Source organism: Sus scrofa, chromosome 3, assembly GCF_054392235.1.
Source record: "Sus scrofa isolate SSC_HxYL_T2T_F1_AM1 chromosome 3, Sscrofa_HxYL_maternal_Yorkshire_Landrace_v2.0, whole genome shotgun sequence".
NCBI classification, from domain to species: Eukaryota; Metazoa; Chordata; class Mammalia; order Artiodactyla; family Suidae; genus Sus; species Sus scrofa.
Window position 1 is genome coordinate 139,202,582 of NC_139385.1, and position 19,104 is coordinate 139,221,685.

The 19,104-nt window shown below is 51.8% G+C and overlaps 1 protein-coding gene across 15 annotated transcripts in view; it reads right to left on the bottom strand.

The window, feature by feature from the left end:
• Window positions 1–19,104, bottom strand: part of ASAP2 (ArfGAP with SH3 domain, ankyrin repeat and PH domain 2) — a 164,301-nt gene that overhangs the window by 48,923 nt on the left and 96,274 nt on the right. For all 15 annotated transcript variants that reach the window (XM_085020000.1, XM_085019995.1, XM_021087869.2 and 12 more), the window contains 4 exons: window positions 17,939–18,068; window positions 13,511–13,596; window positions 6,049–6,124; window positions 5,703–5,789 (listed from right to left, as the gene is read on the bottom strand). In XM_085020000.1, the coding sequence (XP_084876126.1) occupies window positions 5,703–5,789; window positions 6,049–6,124; window positions 13,511–13,596; window positions 17,939–18,068 (379 nt within the window). The remainder of the gene's footprint in view (window positions 1–5,702; window positions 5,790–6,048; window positions 6,125–13,510; window positions 13,597–17,938; window positions 18,069–19,104) is intronic.

The following is a 19,104-nucleotide window of genomic DNA, read 5'->3' on the forward strand; positions in this document are numbered from 1 at the left end:
AAGCAGACCCCAAAATAGGAGAAACGTCCTTCTTTTCCACAAGGAGTCCACGCGGCACTCCTGCCTGTGGGCAACCAGGGCAAACAGCTCCGTCATTGAATGAGGATGGCCCTGGGTTCTGCCTACTCTCAAAAGGGCAGTGCCTACTGGCGCCAGAAATTTAGCGCAATCTCATCACAGGAAATGAATGCAGTAGAGGGAAATGGAGAAATATTGCTCACCTGTATGAATCTCTTTGAAAGACTAAAAATAAACCTGTCAAAAGACTAAACTGCACAACTAAGGAGTATGTCTACTGATTTCGGGAGAAAAAAAAACTGCACAAAAATAGGTGATGAAACCATGTGACAACACTGCTAAAAGCATTCCTGCCAAGCATATTCATCAGAAGTCTTTACAGAACCAATGAACAGGATAAAGGACATTCTTCTTTTCAACAAAGTCAGACCCTATGTCAGAGGCTGGGGAAGAAATGACTTTTATTTTTTTGCTTCTTAGGGGCACATCCACAGGTTTATGGAAGTTCCCAGGTTGGTGTTGAACCAGAGCTGTAGCTGCCGGCCTACACCACAGCCACAGCAACAGGGATCCGAGCCACGTCTGTGACCTACACCATAGCCCATGGCAACGCTGGATCCTTAACCCACTGAGCGAGGTCAGGGATCAAACCTGCCACCTCACGGTTCCTAGTCAGATTCATTTCCGCTGTGCCGCAACGTGAACTCAGAAGTGACTGTTTTATTCTTCAGACAAAGCACTTATTGAATTAACTTAAAAATACAAGCAAATCTGAAACTGTTAAATTTAAAATCTGTTAAGAAGAATGCAATCTGCTTAACATAAAACTGAAGCTGCTTTAGAAACGAATCATTTCCGCCTCTTCCAGGTGACGTCTACGTGGCGGGCCCAAACCAGCCTCTGTCCGCCTGTTGATCCAGGTGTTTTATACGACACACGATCAGGGGAAGGGAGGTCAGCCCCGTCATCGAACCAAGGTTTCAATGTTTCGGGTATTTTGGTTTTGTAATTATTTATTTTTATTCAAGTATAATTGATTTACCATGTTGTGCCCATTTCTGCTGCAGAGCCGAGTGACCCAGTCACCCGCATAAATACACATTCCTTTTCTCCCATCACCTCCCACAAGATTTCAATTTAATGGAGCCGGTTCAAGGGAAAGAAATCCTCTCTTTCTGGGGAGAATCCTCATCGCACGATGCGGACAGGCAACTGGCCGGGGGCCCAGCTTGCCGGGACCCTCAGAGACCCCCTGGGTCTCCCGTGCTCCCCTGGGAGCCCAAGGACACCTCGCGCCTGACGAGGGAGCCGCGCCGCGTGGAGACCGCGTGTCTGAAGCACGCACGTTAAGCGGGCGTTTTATGGGCCTTTAGAAAAGCTCTCATAAAACCCTATCGATGCCCACGTGTCCTCTGCTCTGTGACATCGAGACAAGCCCTCAGATCCCAGGCACCGTCCACGAGCTTAAGTCCTGTGCGGCTTATCAAGTGTCAGCCACTGGATCCTGGCAACACAGAAACCGCCCAGACAAGCGGGGGAGGCCCCAGCTGAAATCCTCAGGGACGGGGGGGATTGTGATGCGTGTATAACACACGTACGTGCGCATGTGTGTACACTCATGGATTTTGTACATATATACACGGGTGTGTACACACATATATACACGGGTGTGTACACACACACATTCACACTCGGGTTTACTCGTGACAGCAGAGCACCTCCGAGCTCCCTAAGCCCCGGGGGGTGGGTAATGATGTAAAAGCCCCATCATGAGCGCTTTTACATTTTATCTGTGTTCAGGCAATTCCTGTGCCGTAAGGGTTGCCAAGGAGTCACCGCTGGAGGCTTACAGTCCCTCTGCCAAGGGGGCGCTGTGATGCCCAACCGCCCCCCCGTCTTCCCAGACGGCAGCGGTCTGTCCCCGTGCAGGCGCGTAGACACACGAGGAGCGGGCGGCTCTGCTACGCGAGTGCCACGCCGAGTGCTCGCCAAGCTCCCTGCCACCGGCTCGGCCACTGTTCTGGAAAGACTGTCCGGCTCGCGAGAGCGGAGTCACATGGAGAGAAGAGCCTTGCTGTGGACCAGACCAGGGCTCAAATCCTGGCCTGACACGCGTGCGTGACCTCCAGCAGGTGCAGTCCTCCTCTCAGGGCTCAAGTCATAAACAACCCGCCCTGCCATGCTGTCGTGACCCTGACTGCGGGTCACACCAAGTGCCTGGGAACGCCTGAGACAGGAAGCGGGTGGCAACGCCCTGACTATAGAGGGCAGGCGAGGGGACAGATGGAATGCTGAGGAGGCCCGGGAAGGGGACACAGCGGGAGTCCTGGCTCAGGAGTGAGGGGATGAGCCCAGACTGGGGGAGGGTCGGGGGAGAAGAGGGCAAAAGGGGGGCAGGGCCTCGAAGACCAGGTGCCAGGGGACCAGCCCACAGAGAAGGGACGGGTAGGCAGGGAGACCCATCAGAGATACCACCAGCCACCCCTGTTCCCTGTTCACCAGCGAGACAGGGGAACTGGGCCTTCCCTGTTCACCACTGTGCCATCGGCGTCCAGGAGCCCAGCATCTGCTGATGAAGGAACCAGGCTCCGTCTATCACGATACTGTGTCAGCGCGTTACAGAACTTATCCCTGAGGTCTCGTGACAACTCCCTGGGCAGGCGACACCACCCCTGGTTCACAGGTGAAGAGGTGAAGCATGTAGGAGGCAAGGGACCTGCTCACGCTGGTGGGAAGAGGGAGACCCAGGGTTCACACAGTTAGATCCGTGCTCTTCTGCTCTGCCAGCTGGTCAGGCACCCGGCAGCTCTCGGGCCCAGTGAGAAACTGGCCCCCCATCCCTCCTGCTGGAAGTCTGCGAACTCCGAGTCATCCTGCCAACCCCACTTCTTAATACACACCTGCCCGCCCCACCCCGGGTGACAGCCCTTCCTGGAGCTGCTGTCCATTGGCGCTCTTGTCACACTGCTCTCCAACTCTGTCCCCACCCAGCCCGTGAGCCCTTCGAGAGGTAAGAACCGGATCTGTCTTACTCTGTGTCTGTGCGGCGCCTGGCTTAGAAGAGCTGCCCAAAGAATGGCAGCTGACTGTGTGATCAGCAAACCAGTCTCCTGCCGAGGCAGATCCAAGGGCCGGCCCAGGCTGCCCGGGGGTGGAGCAGGGACGTGGACACCTGGCCAAGGACATCCAAAACAAAGCAGGAATGTCAGTGGTGTGGAGCTGTGCGGGCGCTGGGGTCATCATGGCACGGCATCCCTGCCAGCGCGCAGGTGACGGGGAAGAGCCTCCACAGGCAATGGGCACATTTCTCACTTAGATCAAACGACTGAGCCTCTTAAGATTTACATGAAGAGAATAAGAGCAGCTCCCACCAACCACCAGCACAGCTTTTTCTGGGGCACGTTACCTAATTTTCATGAACTGCAATTACGTGGTTAGAGGTAGAATTTTTATAACACCGAATAAAATCCATCAACACCTTCAGGTTTCTACGTCACAGAAGAGAAACCAAAAAAGGGAACGAGAGCTGAAACAACAATGTTCAATTTTTGTAACTAGAGGGACCCCAATCATAAAAATTATCTTAAAATCGGTAAGATTTAACTTAATAATCACATTCAAGGCCTGTCCAATTTATGGATCCAAAGTCATCAAAACACGATCCAGAATGTGACATACAGAAAAGACAACACACTCACAGCCAGGAGACCGGGGGTCGGAGCTCTTCTCGGCATAAAGCCGGAAGAGCACAATGACGCAGCTTCACCTGACCCCTCTGTGCATGTGGGGCAGAGGGGCTGGGCAACAAACCCCGCGAAACCCACAAACCATTCAAGACTTCTGGTCTGTGCTGGTACATTTGTTAGATTTTTCTGCAGAGCTATAAATAACCAGCTTTCTGCCACCAACCAGTCTCAGACCGCCTCCCTCCGCAGAGCCAAAGCAAACAGGGCCCTTGCCCTGGGCCCAGAGGGCTACCGAACTGCAGCGCCGGCTCTCCTGCAGTGCACACCTGAGCCCCGCTTCACAGGTGTGATCCTCCTCCTCCGACAAGCGCTGCTTTCAACCATCCCCAGCAGCTCTCCTGCTGAGAGCCGGCGGCCTTGGCGGCATCCTGGCTCCCACATCAGAGCTACCTCTTCTGGATGCAAGCGGGCCACTGTATTCTCCAGACTCCGAGTTCTCTTCGTCTTTCTTTTCCTGCTTCTATTCCATGTTTGGGAATATCAAAGCATCAGGACCTAGACTCTGGACTGGGAGAAGTGACCACGCTGAGGGTAATGCCCAGCTCATGCAACCTCCATCTGCCAATCTCTCCCTTGGCTGAGCCATGTGCACCAAGAGTCTACTAGACGAGCAATACAGGGCTCTGACGCGATGGCCAGAGAGGCGGGAAAGCATCCTCGACCCGCGCACGGTCCCGCTGGAGAAAGAGCATCTGTGCACTGAAGACACAGCCAACAGTCCCCAAGCAGATACACGGCAAGGGAGAGTCTTTCCGAGCGTGCTCCCCAGAGCCCTGGGGCCGGGGGAGCTGAGGCGGCTCTCCCGAGGCAGGGCTTAGGTGCATTAAAGGGACCTGCAGATTCAGCTCTGCAGGGGGAGGAGAGGGGGCAAGGGGCTGCATTGTCACACAAGCGTGGCCCCAGAGGCTAAGCCGTCAACTTGGAAAATTTCTATTTTACTAGCATTTATGTGTTCAGATCCATTTAGTAAAACCCAGCGCTACTGAAAGGAGGGGTAAAAACTTCATGTGCTACTAGCTTTAATACGTACACCAAAGAAACAGCTTATTTTTTGAAGTTCATGACGAAAGCATGCAAAATTCTACAATTTATTAAAATACTGAACTACTTACTCTCCTAGACTTCGGTCACAAAAGGTAAATGCATTTGGGAGAAAAACAACAATATTCAGTTACAGTACAAGAACTAACACAAAACAGAGTGTAAGAAACTGCCGACAGCGAACTTTATGCTCTAATTTAATGGTTATTGGCCTAAAATCTACTAGCTATACATTTAGATACATTTCTTTACTGACAAGGAAGTGGATTTGTGTTCACCTCACATTATAACATCCACACTGCAGCCAGCATATAAAATTACCTTAACACGTACTTTCCAACGGTTTTTCTAGCGAGTCCCCACAATGCGGGTGATCCGTGCGAACGTGTCAGCACGCAGAGGAGGGATCGTACGAGGGGGAGATGGACGCTTTCTGCCCATCGGAGAGCTGCTCTCAGAAAACCGAGCTGCTCCCGTTTTATAAAATACACTCTCGGGGCTGGAAGATTCAGAGGGCCACTCGTCACCCGCTATCGCCACATGGGCAGCGTCCGTGTATTTCAGGGCAGGGAAACCACAGAGCCCCAGGGAGGGACCCAGCGGCATAAACGAGGAGCGTCTCTGTGACGGAGCCCCTGAGAGCTACTCACGCAGCAGGGGACCAGCCGGGAAAGGCTGAAGGCTGCGTGAAGGCCATGCCAAGGTTAAGGCTTCCCCCAGGAAATAAGCACATTCAAAAAGACGGTTGTATGAAACCAAGCGAGAGAACAAAGCAGGTGCTGCGGTGATGCCCGACGCAGCCCCGCAGTGACCTGAGCACCGGGAAGACCCAGCTCGCACCCCCTCGGTCCCAAAGCTCCTGGGACAGAGCGAGCTTTCAAAATTCAATCCCCTCACCTCTTTCTGTTCAACCTGCAATGCTGATTTCAGAATATCTCGAAGCTGTATCAGCTGCCGTCTCTCTTCATCCTGGGCCTGTTTGATCTTTGGAAAACAGAACAGAGAAGAGTACGACCCATGTACCAGGGAGATGGTGGAGTTCACAGGGTGTTTCTCCATCAAATCCACCTCCCCCAACCGCGACCGGGGGCGGAGCGGGGCCCCATGCTCGTGGTGCTAGGGGCCTGGCACTTTCTGGGTATCACGGCACGCGAACATGAGACTGCCCAGAAGCCACACTCAATCAACGTGTTTTTTGCATTAAAATCCTTTCAACGTTCAACATAGGAGGAAAACCACTTACTGTGTGAAGATCTGTGGAAAGCGTTTCAATGGAAGGTTTGAGGCTTTCAACTGCTTTCAGTCCATCCTGGAAAAAACTAGAAGGAAAAGAGAAAACACAGATTGTGTTTCATAAGAGAGAGACAATTTTTTTCAGATGGAGGAAAAAACTTACAAAGGAAATGACTGAGATTCCTGTGTAGTTCCTGGGGAAAGGGCTAGGAACCAATTCTTAAAATACGAGGCACACGGAGAATGAACTGTCTCTCGAAACCATGAGAAGCACACTGAAAAGCAGCTGCAACAAGCCTGGTGATCTTTCTAGACCCACACAGAATGAGCCTGAGATTTTTAGTTTATGGCGGGAAACACGCTGGACAAACGGCAGTAGAGGCTCTGGGCAGGCGTGGAAGAGTCTGAGGCCAGGAAAGCACGCGGTGCACACACGAAGACACCACTTTCCTTGACGGGCAATGGCCAAGTGCAAAGGAGAAGGAACGCGGAACCCCGAGCAAGGCCGCCCCAGCAACGGCCACGCCCCGCACGGAGCTGGGAGATGCGGCTGGAGAAACTGAGATCGAATACGAAAAGGAACTTTTTATTTTGCCTTTTGTATTTTTAGGGTCGCACCTGCGGCATATGGAGGTTCCCAGGCTAGGGGTCCAATCGGAGCTGCAGCTGCCGGCCTACACCACAGCCACAGCCACGCCAGATCTGAGCCACATCTGTGACCTACACCACAGCTCACAGCAACGCCGGATCCTTAACCCACTGAGCGAGGCCAGGGATCAAACCTGCGGCCTCATGGTTCCTAGTTGGCTTCATTTCCGCTGCACCACGACAGGAACTCTGGAGTTTTTTATTCTTAACGCTCGGAACCCAGTGCTTGTGAAGTACTTTGCAGCAAGTGACTGGGGAAGTGCAGGAGAGGCTGGAGGAGTTTTTCTGCGGCCACAGCAGGCCGACGCTCTTGAGAGGCTTCCCACAGAGCAGAGGGGAGATTCAAACCCGTGCAAGGCCCACAGCACCTGTGTGATGTGGCCTCTGCCTATGTCTTCAGGCCACACCACACTCCGCTTGTTCCAGACACAGCAGCCTTTCCTCTATTCCTCTACAGCTGCTGAGTCCCAGCCTCAGGCCCTTGGCATGTGCGCCTCTGCCCTCTAAAAAGTTCTCTCTGCAGCCTACCTTGTTTTGCCTGGTTCATTCCCACTCACTCAAGGCATTTTTGGGGGGCCATGCCCGCAGCATGCACAAGTTCCTGGGCCAGGGACTGAACCTGCACCGCAGTAATGACATCACCAGATCCTTAACCCACTCAGCCACAGGGGAGCCTGACTCTTCGAGTTTTACGTTAAATAGGGCCTCGCCGGCGAGGAGTGCCACGACCCCCATCCTTCTGAAGCTGGCTCCTTGGCCGGCCCGTCTCAGAGCACTCTGCCTCTGGCTTCAAACCACAACTGCCATCACGTATTCTTTGGTGTAACTGTTTCAAATCTAATTCGCCCATGAGCTCTGAAGTTCAGGGGTGGTGGTGAGGACACCGTAGTCACAAAACCCAGCCCATGTCAAGCACACAGCCCTTGCTGAATGAAGAAATTAAGGAAGGAGCGTCTCTAACGCCGGGGGCCAGTTACTGGGCACCAAGGAGACGACCCTCAAAAAAGCGCCTTGGGGGTCTTGGTTTGTTTCTCTTAAGCTCAGCAACGGTCCTGTGGGATCTTCCCAGGTCAAGGATGCGGTTAACAGGAGGGACTGTGAGCACGAGGCCACCCGAGCCCAGCACCTGCAAGGAGGGAGGGAGCAAGGCGGGGGAACACGCGCTCAGGAGCTGGGTTGCCAACCACTCGCTAGCTGGTCATTAGGGATCGGAGGCTGGCCGTGAGAGGTCCTCAATGACCTGAATCCTTGGCTAACTTCACACTGTCATTCTTGTGCTCTGCCTAACTCACTTCTTTCCTACACACAGAATCTGCTTTCGGCCTGGCAACCGTGTCAGCGCGGTCATCATTTTCCACGTCTGTTGCCACGGTCAGGGCAGAAAGGCCGAGGCTCGCGCGTCCTGTGCTTTCCGCTCAGAGCACAAGGGCCACCACAGAGCAGCGGTTTCCAACGAGAAGGAAACTGGGAAGAACGCGCCCAGGACTGAGAACCCGGGCGCTCCCTCCCTTCCTCCCGAGTGGACGCCCCTGGGAGAAGGGGAGCAAACACGGGCAGGAGGGAGCCCAGAAACGGCCGTGCTCCTGGGGAAAGGCTGCGGGCGCCCCGCTCGGCCGGGGCCGGCGCCCCGCGGGGAGGCGCGGGCTCGGAGGCGTCCCCTGTCCTGACACGAGACGGCGTCTGGACGAACATCGCGGGTCTGACTGCGCCTCTGCACAGGCCGAGCCAGCCTGGATCATCGGCAGCGCCTCCTCCCTGCAGTTTTCAAAACTCCCGTCTTTCTGACCCGTCCTCACCGAGGCGCATCTGGACACCGTCTCTGGCCGTAGGGGAAGCTTCGCGAGAAGGGCCCCCCTGCTGCTTGGCTGACTGCCACTGCAGCCTTTCTAGGGACAAACCCCCAGCACGATTTTTCTTATGTTGAGCCTGTTAACACTGTCCCAAGCTTCTACCATCAATATTTTTTTATTTTTTATTATTTTTGTTTTGTTTTGTTTTAGGGCAGCACCTGTGGCATATGGAAGTTCTCAGGTTAGGGGTCAAACTGGAGCTGCTGCCGAGGCCTACGCCACGGGCACAGCAACACAGGATCCGAGCCGCATCTGTGACCTACGCCACAGGTTATGGCAACGCCAGATCCTCAAGCCACTGAGTGAGGCCAGGGACCGAACCGGCATCCTCATGGATACTAGTCGGCTTCTTGACCCCTCACAGCCATGACGGGCACTCCTACCAGTAATACTACCAAATGACAAATTTCGTTTTCTATCAAATGTTTTCTAGCCTACCTGGTTAAATCCTCTAGTCTTTAAAACTGGAGTTCCTGTTGTGCCTCAGTGGATTAAGAACCTGATTAGTATCCATGAGGATGCGGGTTTGATCCCGGCCTGGCTCAGTGGGTTAAGGATCGGGCGTTGCCTCAAACTGAGGTGTAGGTCACAGATGTGGCTCAGATCCACAGGTGCGACCCTAAAAAGCCAAAAAAAAAAAAAAAAAAAAAAAAATTTAAAATCCACCTACTGAGATTCAGTCTTCAAGCTGAGTGGCCTCCCCCTTACTCCAGCCCCCCCAACCGCACGCCTCTCCCAGCTGGTGGCCTCTGCCCTTCCCTCCACGAGAGCGGGCTTCTTCAGGGCACCTGCAACCCAAGTCCACCGAGCAGCAGCAGGTCACAGCAGGGCTCAGCAGGCATCTGCTTAAAGGACAAGTCACTCCCAGGCTCATCACCACGATCTGGAACAAGACTGCGTCCGTTTATCACTGTTTTAAAGACGGTCCCGTCTAGGCTCTACTGGAGGACAGGATCCTCGATCGTCAGCAGAAAGGCTAGTAAGATACATTTCCCTGGATCTTCCAGCAGGTAGAGACACCCATTCTCGCCTTAGATGAAATCAAAGACACAGACTACCAGGCGCTCTCCATGCATTCTGCCGGTGAAGAGCATAAAGGGAGGAAAAGCAAAATAATCGCTCTCCACACAGTTTTAGGGGTGGACACGGATTGAAACGTGCCTCCACAAAGTCTCGTTTCCACACAGTGGCCTCCTGGTCCTTGCAGAGACCAGCATCAGCTGAGCAGTGGTCTCTGTCCGCCAGACACAGCCATGACTCCGGGGTGAGAGGCGGAGACCGGGGATGTTACACGGGGCATGAAGGACCCCCCGAACCCCACCGTGGAGAAACGTACGTGTGGCCACAGGCTCCTGTGCCCAATGGCTGAGTCACTCGGGTTCCACATTTTATCCCCCGAAACTTGCGTCTGAAAAGTCAAAGCTGTTCAAATGATTTGAAGAGCACGTACACACACACACACACACACACACACACACACACACACACTCTCTCTCTCTCTCTCACATCCAAAAAGGAAGTCATGTAAGATTCATCATTTTTAAAGGTTACTGAGCTCATGCCCATAAAAGGCCAAATAGTTCACTTTTCCACAAGAGGTCTGTTGCTACCCAACTGATCGGTTTGGGCAAAATAAAGAAAAAAAGGAAATCCCAGAATAACTTCTTCTTAAAAATAAAACACCAGCAAGGAAGCCACCCGCTTCCTAAACGGCCTCACACAAGGTTGCGAGGATAAGGCTGAAGACGCGAGTTGTAGGTTCATCACAGGATGCTGCGTCTCTGTTGAAGAATTCACCTCCAAGTTTTACAAATTCGGGGTCTTTCTATTCCCTGAGCCTGCTCTTCCAAGCTTGGAGCGCTTCTCTGAGCCCAGAAGAATCACCCCGCACACCCTCCTCTGCTGGACCCCCCGGCTTTAGAGACACAGTGAGGCCAGAGGCGGGTTAAGGTTCCAAAGTGCAGCTCCGTGCCACCCAACAGCGCAATTCACCGCCGCACACGTGTGCCAGGTAAACGTGCCAGAGATCAAAGCAGACGTCACGGAGGGCTTCCTCAGAGAGGGTACAGTTCAGCAGGAGACACGACGCAACGTGGAAGATGCCACCGTGGGGATGCGGAGAGAGCACAGCGCTAACGAGGAGACACGTGCTCCGGCGGGCAGAGCGGACGCCTTTGAAGCCGCAGTTACACACGAACTGGGTCTTGGAAGGAACAGGATGGATTTTGAGACAAAGGAACATCAGCGTGGGGCATGGCCCATGTAGGGAAAAGCGAGTGGGTGGGTGTGGCCACGGCCGCCCACGGACACGGCTGTGTACCTGAGGCATCGCACACCCGCTCCCACCCCAGGTCAGGGAATCCTGTGACCAGCAGAGCCTCCCCGATGTTCCCCCAGTCAAGCCCCTCTCTTTCCGTCTCGCTGCTGTCGCCTCACAGCCACACACCTCCCCAAAACCCTCCTGCACCTGCTTCGTCTCCCCAGTTCCACCTCAAGTCCAGGCCTGCAGGAACTCAGCTCCTTCTTACCATGTCACCAGGCACTAGTGGGAGCTCAGTCACCTGAGCTTGAGCGAACCCCCTGCTCGAAACTTTGAGAGCGTCTTCGTATGTCGGGGGTAAAACCTAAGGCCTCTAGCGAGACTTCCACGCCGCCCCCTCAGGCTCTTTTCCGCAGCTTCACCTCGCTCGCTATGCATGAGTCACGCTGCCTTTCGTCCTGCCTCGAGACCTGGCCCTGGCCTGGAAGGTTCGTCCCTGCATCTTGCCTGCTAGCTCCCACTCATCCTTCAGGTCCCCTCAAAGAGGCCTGCGGCTCGTTCAGGAAGGATGTGAACACCTACTGTGTGCCAGCTACCCCACGTTCCGGCTGCTGGGAAACACAGCACAGGACAAAACAGAAAAAGAAAAGAAAAATTCTGCCCTCAATCCGAATCGTCTACATGAGGTCCTTCTGGTACATTCCTCCTTAGGTTTCTGTACCTCAGAGAACTTTGTTAAATTCAGTCCAACCATAAGCATGTTGGCCGAAGTCCGACTCCCCCAGGAACTGGGCCCGTGATGAGCGTGACTCTGCCTCCACACCCCGGGCGCGGCCTGGCACAGGGCACGCGCCCGGCAAGGATAGCGCTGAACCCCAGCCTGTTCACAGCAGCGATGGGGGAGCAGAAGACAAGTGAGGCCAAGAGGTGAGGCCCAGGGAATGAGGGGCCGACAGAAAGCGTGCTTTGAATTTAAGACACTGCATCAGTACCACCTCATTCCTCTTTAGACAAAAATCACGCGTGACGGAGCATGACGGAGGATGACGTGAAAAAAGAATGCATATATGTATATGTGCGTGTGATTGGGTTACTTTGTACAGCAGAAAACTGACAGAATACTGTAAAAAACAGCTATGACGGAAAAAATAAAAATCATTAACAGCAAAACATACAAACAACTTATACAACTCAACAGCAAAAAAGCCAACGACCCAAGTGAAAAATGGGCAAAAGACCTGAATAGACATTTCTCCAAAGAAGATATACAGATGGCCAACAAGCACATGAAAAAATGCTCACTATCCCTGATTATTAGAGAAATGCAAGTCAAAACTTCCATGAGGTACCACCTCACACCAGTCAGAATGGCCATCATTCATAAGCCCACAAATAACAAATGCTGGAGGGGGTGTGGAGAAAAGGGACCCTCCTGCACTGTTGGTAGGAATGTAAGCTGGTACAAACACTATGGGGAACAGTATGGAGGTTCCTTAGAAAACCACATGACCCAGCAATCCCACTCTTGGGCATCTATCCGGACAAAACTTCCCTTTAAAAAGATCCGTGCACCTGTATGTTCACCGCAGCACTATTCACAATAGCCGAGACATGGAAACAACCTAAATGTCCATTGAAAGATGAATGGATTAAGAAGAAGTGGTATATATACACAATGGAATACCACTCAGCCATAAAAACAAAAAAACAATGCCATTTGCAACAACATGGATGGAACTAGAGACTCTCCTACTAAGCAAGTCAGAAAGAGAAAGACAAATACCGTATGATATCACTTAGATCTGCAACCTAATATATGGCACAAATGAACCTTTCCACAGAAAAGAAAATCATGGACTTGGAGAACAGAGTTGTGGTTGCCAAGGGGGAGGGGGAGGAAGCAGGATGGACTGGGAATTTGGGGTTCATAGATGTAAACTATTGCCTTTGGAATGGATAAGCAATGAGATCCTGCTGTGTAGCACTGGGAACTATGTCTGGTCGCTTCTGATGGAGCATGATAATGTGTGACAATAGAATGCGTACATGTATGTGTGACTGGGTCACCTTGCTATACAGTGGAAAATTGACAGAACACTGTAAACCAGCTATAATGGAGAAAATACAAATCATTATAAAAAATCATTAAAAGCAAACAAAACCAAATAAACAAAAGACACCTGAGGATCAAACAAGTTTGCCCTTTTACAAAAAAAAAGCAGAAATAACTATATAGAAATTGACATTATTTTTAGTTTTTGCGATATCATTCTCCAACCATAAAATGTACCGCTTTAAAGTGCACAGTTGTGTGGTTTTTAGCAATTTATTCACGAAGTTGAGTAAGCATCAGCACGACCTAATTCTGGAATATTTTCATCAGCCCCTCAGCAGTAACTCCCCACTTGCCCTCCCCTCAGCCCTGGCAACATCACTAACCTGCCTTCTGTCTCTGTGGATCTGCCTATTCCTGACGTTTCTAATTAGGGGAATCATACAGTATACGTGTGCGGCCTTTTCTTTCTGGCTTTTTCCACTTAACGCGTTTTCAGGGTTCATCCGTGTGGTGGCCTGCATCCCTGTTTCATCCCTTGTACTACAGATTTTTAAATAAGTGCTTGTTTTGCTCCACGCGATACTACACATCTCCCAGAAGTTGCCATCAAGAGAGAGACACATCTGAAATACCATCACAACGAAGAAAGGGAACTTACTTGCACTGGGCATGAAAATACTTGATCAGATTCTGAAGCAAATCCACTCCCTTTTTTATCTTAATTTCATTGACTTTCAGCAGATACTGTTAAGAAAACACAAAACAGGATTATGTCATGGATAGAAGCAGAATAGGAGCACAACACTAGCTTCTGAGGACACAGCCTCACCTCTGCCTCTCTGACATTCTGGACCATGGGCAGAGCTCAGGGGAGATGCGTCACAGTTTCGGAATGCTGGAACTAAAGCTTTCTTTGAGTGAATTCTCTGACATACAGGTAATTAAATGCTTAACTATAAGTTTAGTGCCAAGAACTCCTATAATAAAACAAGCTGTCTTAACCAGCTGGGAGAAATTTTCGCCATGATAATATGAGAAGGAAGAATGTATACATGTATGTGCTACTGGGCCACCCTGCTGTACAGTAGAAAATTGAAGAATGAGGCTGGTTGGAATGAAAGGGATTCTATCTCAAACATTCCTGCCCAAACACTCTGTCCCGGGTCCCTTTCTCCAGACAGTTCGTGGTCTAAACGCTAACTTGCCAATCTTCTGTAGTCGAGACTTTGTCTCCTTGTCTCTCATACAAAAACACTTCCCTAATACTTGAAGTGTTGATTAAAAAAATTAAATTTTAAATTCAAATAAATTAAAAGCCATTTTAACTTGGAACCACCACTAAGATATCAGGAAGCCCCAGGGAGCTATAAAACGAGTATCAGGAAATACATCTCTTCTTTGCTAGAAGTTTCTAGAACAACGACCCCATAAATTCCTGGTCCCATCCACTGCTGGGATAGGGTATCAACAACCCCGAGAAGGTGTCACCTCTAAGACTGAAGGCCCCATAACGAGCTGCTGAGCCCCGCGGACCACAGGCACCTCAGCTGCAACCTGGGAAACTCACGTTCCAGCGTCCTGGCAGATGGGCCGGGCAGCCCCGTGGACCTGGGAAGTGGGTCTGAAACAGGAACTACAAACGCCCCTCCGCCAAACCCCGCTGCCTCCGTGTCCCCATTCCCTCCTCTTCGATACTTATTCACTGTTAATTAAACACGCCGTTGGCCGTGCACTGACACGGTTAAATGGTTAATAAGATGCTTGGCCATGTGTCGAACATTAAAATGCATGTACCTTTGATCTAAAAATTCTACTGGCAGGAACTTATTAAGAAGAGAATCATAAAAGTTTATAAAGATGAACAGAAAAGAAGGTTCCCTGCAGACTTGTTTGTAAGAGTGAAACACGCCGACAATCCACAATCCGAATGTCATGACCGGAAGATTGAAGCGCGGTGTGTCCACGTGAAGAAGGGCTGTGGAGCCATTAAGCCGACACAGCAGAGGCTTCCTGACCTAGCAAGGTGCCCGTGGCACACTCATGAGTGAACACAATCAGGTTACGAAGCAGCCGTGGCGAACGAGCCTGTTTACACAGTTGTTTTTACGGACATGTCACAGAACACCTGAAAGGCCTTTAGCTAAATGCCAAAGGGGCTGTCTTCTGGTAAGTAACGCCTGCGGGGATTTTTAATTTCTTTCATATATATATAGACACACACACACACACACACACACACACACATAAAGACCAATTTTTTTTTCGTCTTTTGTCTTTTTAGGGCCACATTCACGGCATATGGAGGTTCCCAGGCTAGGGGTTGGATCAGAGCTGTTGCTGCTGGCCTACACCACAGCCACAGCAACGTGGGATCCAAGCTGAGTCTGTGACCTACACCACAGCCCACGGCAATGCCAGATCCTTAACCAAGGCCAGGGATCGAACCCGCAACCTCATGGCCGCAACCTCATGGTTCCTAGTCGGATTCGTTTTCACTGTGCCACGATGGGAACTCCAAGACCAATTTTTAAAAGCACATATTTTTTTTTTAAAGCACATATTTTTATAATCATAAAAAAGCGAGAGTGGCTAGCTCACACAGTCTCAATTCACAGAAGCTCTAACCTATCTGAACGCACTGGACGTCTTCGTGAAATTCATTTTGAAGAAAAAGTTCCACAGCTTTAAAATAACCACCTGAAACGCATTTTTCTTCCCTGGATCCCAGGCAACGAACCTTTTAAACATCGAAACAACATCTAGCATTTACAAAACTCGAGAACTTCCATTTAGAACCAGTTGACCAATTTGAAAATGACTTTAACTGCAGCAATCTATTGGCTCTGGGGGTTGAGTTCTCAGGATCTGCTTTTCCGGTGCTCTTTCTGAGACTTTCCAGCCCGGGTCTGCCTGGCCAACGTCGACAGCCCTCACCAGGCGCGTCCTCTGGACTCTCCAACCTCACTGCCAGTTCAGCCAACTCCTGCTTTTGCGCCTGCGCCCAGCCCTGCAGAGGCAGGGACCCCGCAATGCTCAGCAAAGACGGGCCTGACAACTATTGGGGACCCCTTGACAGATGGCTCCCGGGTATGACTTGGAAGCATCGGCCAGATCGTGTTTTTCCAATAAAACCACCCGTCTTAGCGGCCCACATCACCGGTTCGCCCAGACAAGGAACAGCACCCAGTGTGGGGTGCAGGGCCCAGAAAGCAGTGACCGAGCTGAGGCTGGACGCCACACCCCTCCAGGTATGGATGTGCCAGTAACACGCTGGTGAGGGGCACACTCCCTGCAGGGACCGTAACCAGCAGTCCTGCCGAGGTCAGGTCGACAGACTCCCTTCTTCCAGCCAAAGAGCACACGCGGAACTCACACACCCGTTCCAAGTCCACACTGTGAGCCACCACCACGTAACGCCACCCCGACTCAACAAAAGCAACACCCTGTGTTTGTCCAACACACAGGGGCTTCCTCGGCCACCTCCGATCATACAGGCTGACTTCTCCAACACTACGTGACGCGGGCCCGGCAGGTGCGATTATGCGTGACGTCTGTTTATAAAACACCATGTGTGTAACAACACCATTCCCCGACCTACAGTAACACCTGGGGCTTAGTTAACTTTCTAAATATCCATGTAATGAAAGACAAAGCAGCAAAGCAGGAACAGAAAAGAAAGACATATGACAAAGAACACAAAAAAAGCAAAAGAGCAGACAGAAATCCAACCACATCAATCGTAACATCAAATGCGAATGATTAGACAATCCCATCAAAAGGCCGAGATTGTCAGAATGGATTAAAAAAACATGATCCAAATACAGACTGTCTACAGGAAACACACTTTAGATCCAAAGATACACATAGGTTGAAAGTAACAGACTGCCGGGAGTTCCTGTTGTTGCTCAGCAGGTTAAGAACTTGACACAGTGTCCCTGAGGATATAGGTTCGATCCCCAGCCTCACTCAGTGGGATAAGGATCCAGTGTTGCTGTAGGCTGCAGCGCAGGTCGCAGATGTGGCTCGATGTGGCTGTGCTGTAGGCTGGCAGCTGCAGCTCCAATCTGATCCCTAGCCCAGGAACTTCCATATGGGGCACCTGAGGCCCTTATAAAAAAAGAAAGAAAGTAAAAGGCTGGAAAAAGAAATCCCATGTAAACAGAAACCAAAAGGGAGCCAGAGTGGCTGCACTAATCCAGCCAAATATACCCCCGATCCCTGGCACTGATCCCCCTCTGCTGACCCTGTAAGCGTTTGCTCTGGAATAAAAACTCATTCAAATATTCTCCTAAGGTACACATTTATAAAGTCAAGCTCTTGCTGTAATTTACAAATTAACAAACATTTCAAAATGAGAAAGTGCCTTTTGCTTAGCTTTGCTGTGACCTGCTTACAGGGAATTGAGAGCTGGCTGAACCTTGCTTCAATACCTGTCACGAATATCACCCTTGCATTGTGATATTTAAAACGGGAGTCTGCCTGGCTACAGCAGAGGACACAAATGCCACCATGCACAAAGGGCTTCACTCCCACCACCAGGAGTGAACCCTTGGGCAGAGTGGGCAACTGTTTCCACAAACAGACTCAGAAGCAAGGCACAAACACGCTGGGAGCACAGGCCTGGTCCTTGCTCTCCCATCCCTGAGCCTCCAGCAGAGAAATGCTCGGAGCTCCTCCTGCATGTCTTTCCCTCCCCAGGGCACCAAGGCCCCGGGCCGCATCCCCACCACAAGCAGGTGAGGCCTGGGTGGACGCGCTTCCAGAGGCGGGGGCCTGGCCTGCGGGGACAGAGGCTCTGTCTCCCTTGGCTCTGATTCCTAGGCTACAAGGGGACCTGAGGCACCTGCTTAAAAAAACAGGGAGCACTGCCGCTAACGTCCATAGAGGCGAGCGTGCATGAGCAGCTGCGTGAGGCCAAAGACCATTCTGCAGTCTTTCCCCATCTTTAATAAAAGGCTGGTGTCAGGTTACTCCAATCCCACTCTCTAGAAGCCTACGGCTCCCTGAGGAGCCAACCCTGGACAAGGGCATCCAACAGCGCATCAGCGTTTGGGCCGAAGCCTCTGCCGGAGGCGGGAGCGCGCACCTCGCACATCTGCAGCTGGAAGAACCGCCGCTCCTTCTCCATCTCCTCGGCGATCTCAGCCCCGCTTATCTCCGTGCGGATCATCCCGTGGAGCTTGGCGTGCTCCTTCTTCTCCTTCTCGATCTTGGTTCTACGTGCGAAAAAAGCGAGAAGTCAGGACACCGCCTCCGGACTGGACAGCCCTATGTGGGCCCAGCACCCAGCCTGCAGACGTGCTCACCGAGCCTTTCCGGAACAGGACGGCCTCTAACGCACTGGAAAGGAAGATGCATTCAGGCATAAAAGGGTCCATCTTGGCCCTTTTGGTTGCGCATCTACTCTGCAACTGCTTCCAAAGCACCTGCTCTGTGCCACACCAGGGTCAGAGGAGCCAAGTCCGCTCAGTGGGCTTTCCTTCAGTGACACATCTCCCAGTCCCTGTGCCTGGAGCGGCCAGATCGACCCTGACCGCCTCCTGGTTCTCTTCCCCATCCCCTGCCCGGGACGGTGCTCGTCACTGCAGAAGAAAACCAGCCGCCGTCCCGTTGTCAGGCTGCCTTCCCCTTTCTGTGTGTATCTCACGCTGGACCCTATGGCCGAGTCAAGCGTGCGGGACAGGCAAAGGCCGGAGCACGTCCCAAGACAGGCGCCGGGGGAGGCGCCGCCCTGAAGCACATCGGTTAGAAGGGCTTCAACTAGGAACTGGATTTTTCTTCTGGAGGAAGGAGACTAAACAAAAGCCACAGGAAGCCCTCGAAAATATAAAGGCTGCCACAAAGAGAAGGGAGCAGGCGTTTCCTCCGCAGCCCAGGCAGGCACGGCACCGTGGAGGCGGCACTTCTTAGGAAGATGCCCAGCATGAACTGGGCTCCTTTGGGTCCAATATCCCCATCATTTGGGGAGCGGGTATTTCAGAAGATGTAAGAAATACATTTTCTTTTTTTGGCCACCCCGTGGCATGTGGAGTTGCCGGGCCAGGGATCAGATCCGAGCCGCAATTGCAACTGAAGCCGCAGCTGTGGCAACGCTGGACCCTTAACCCACTATGCCAGGGGGGCATATGTCAATGCTCCCAAGACACTGCCGATGCCACTGCCCCACAGCGGGACCACCAAGAAACAGAGTTTCTCACCCTTGTTTTTTTTATCTTGAAGCCCAGCCCTGAGCACACATGGACACTTGACAAG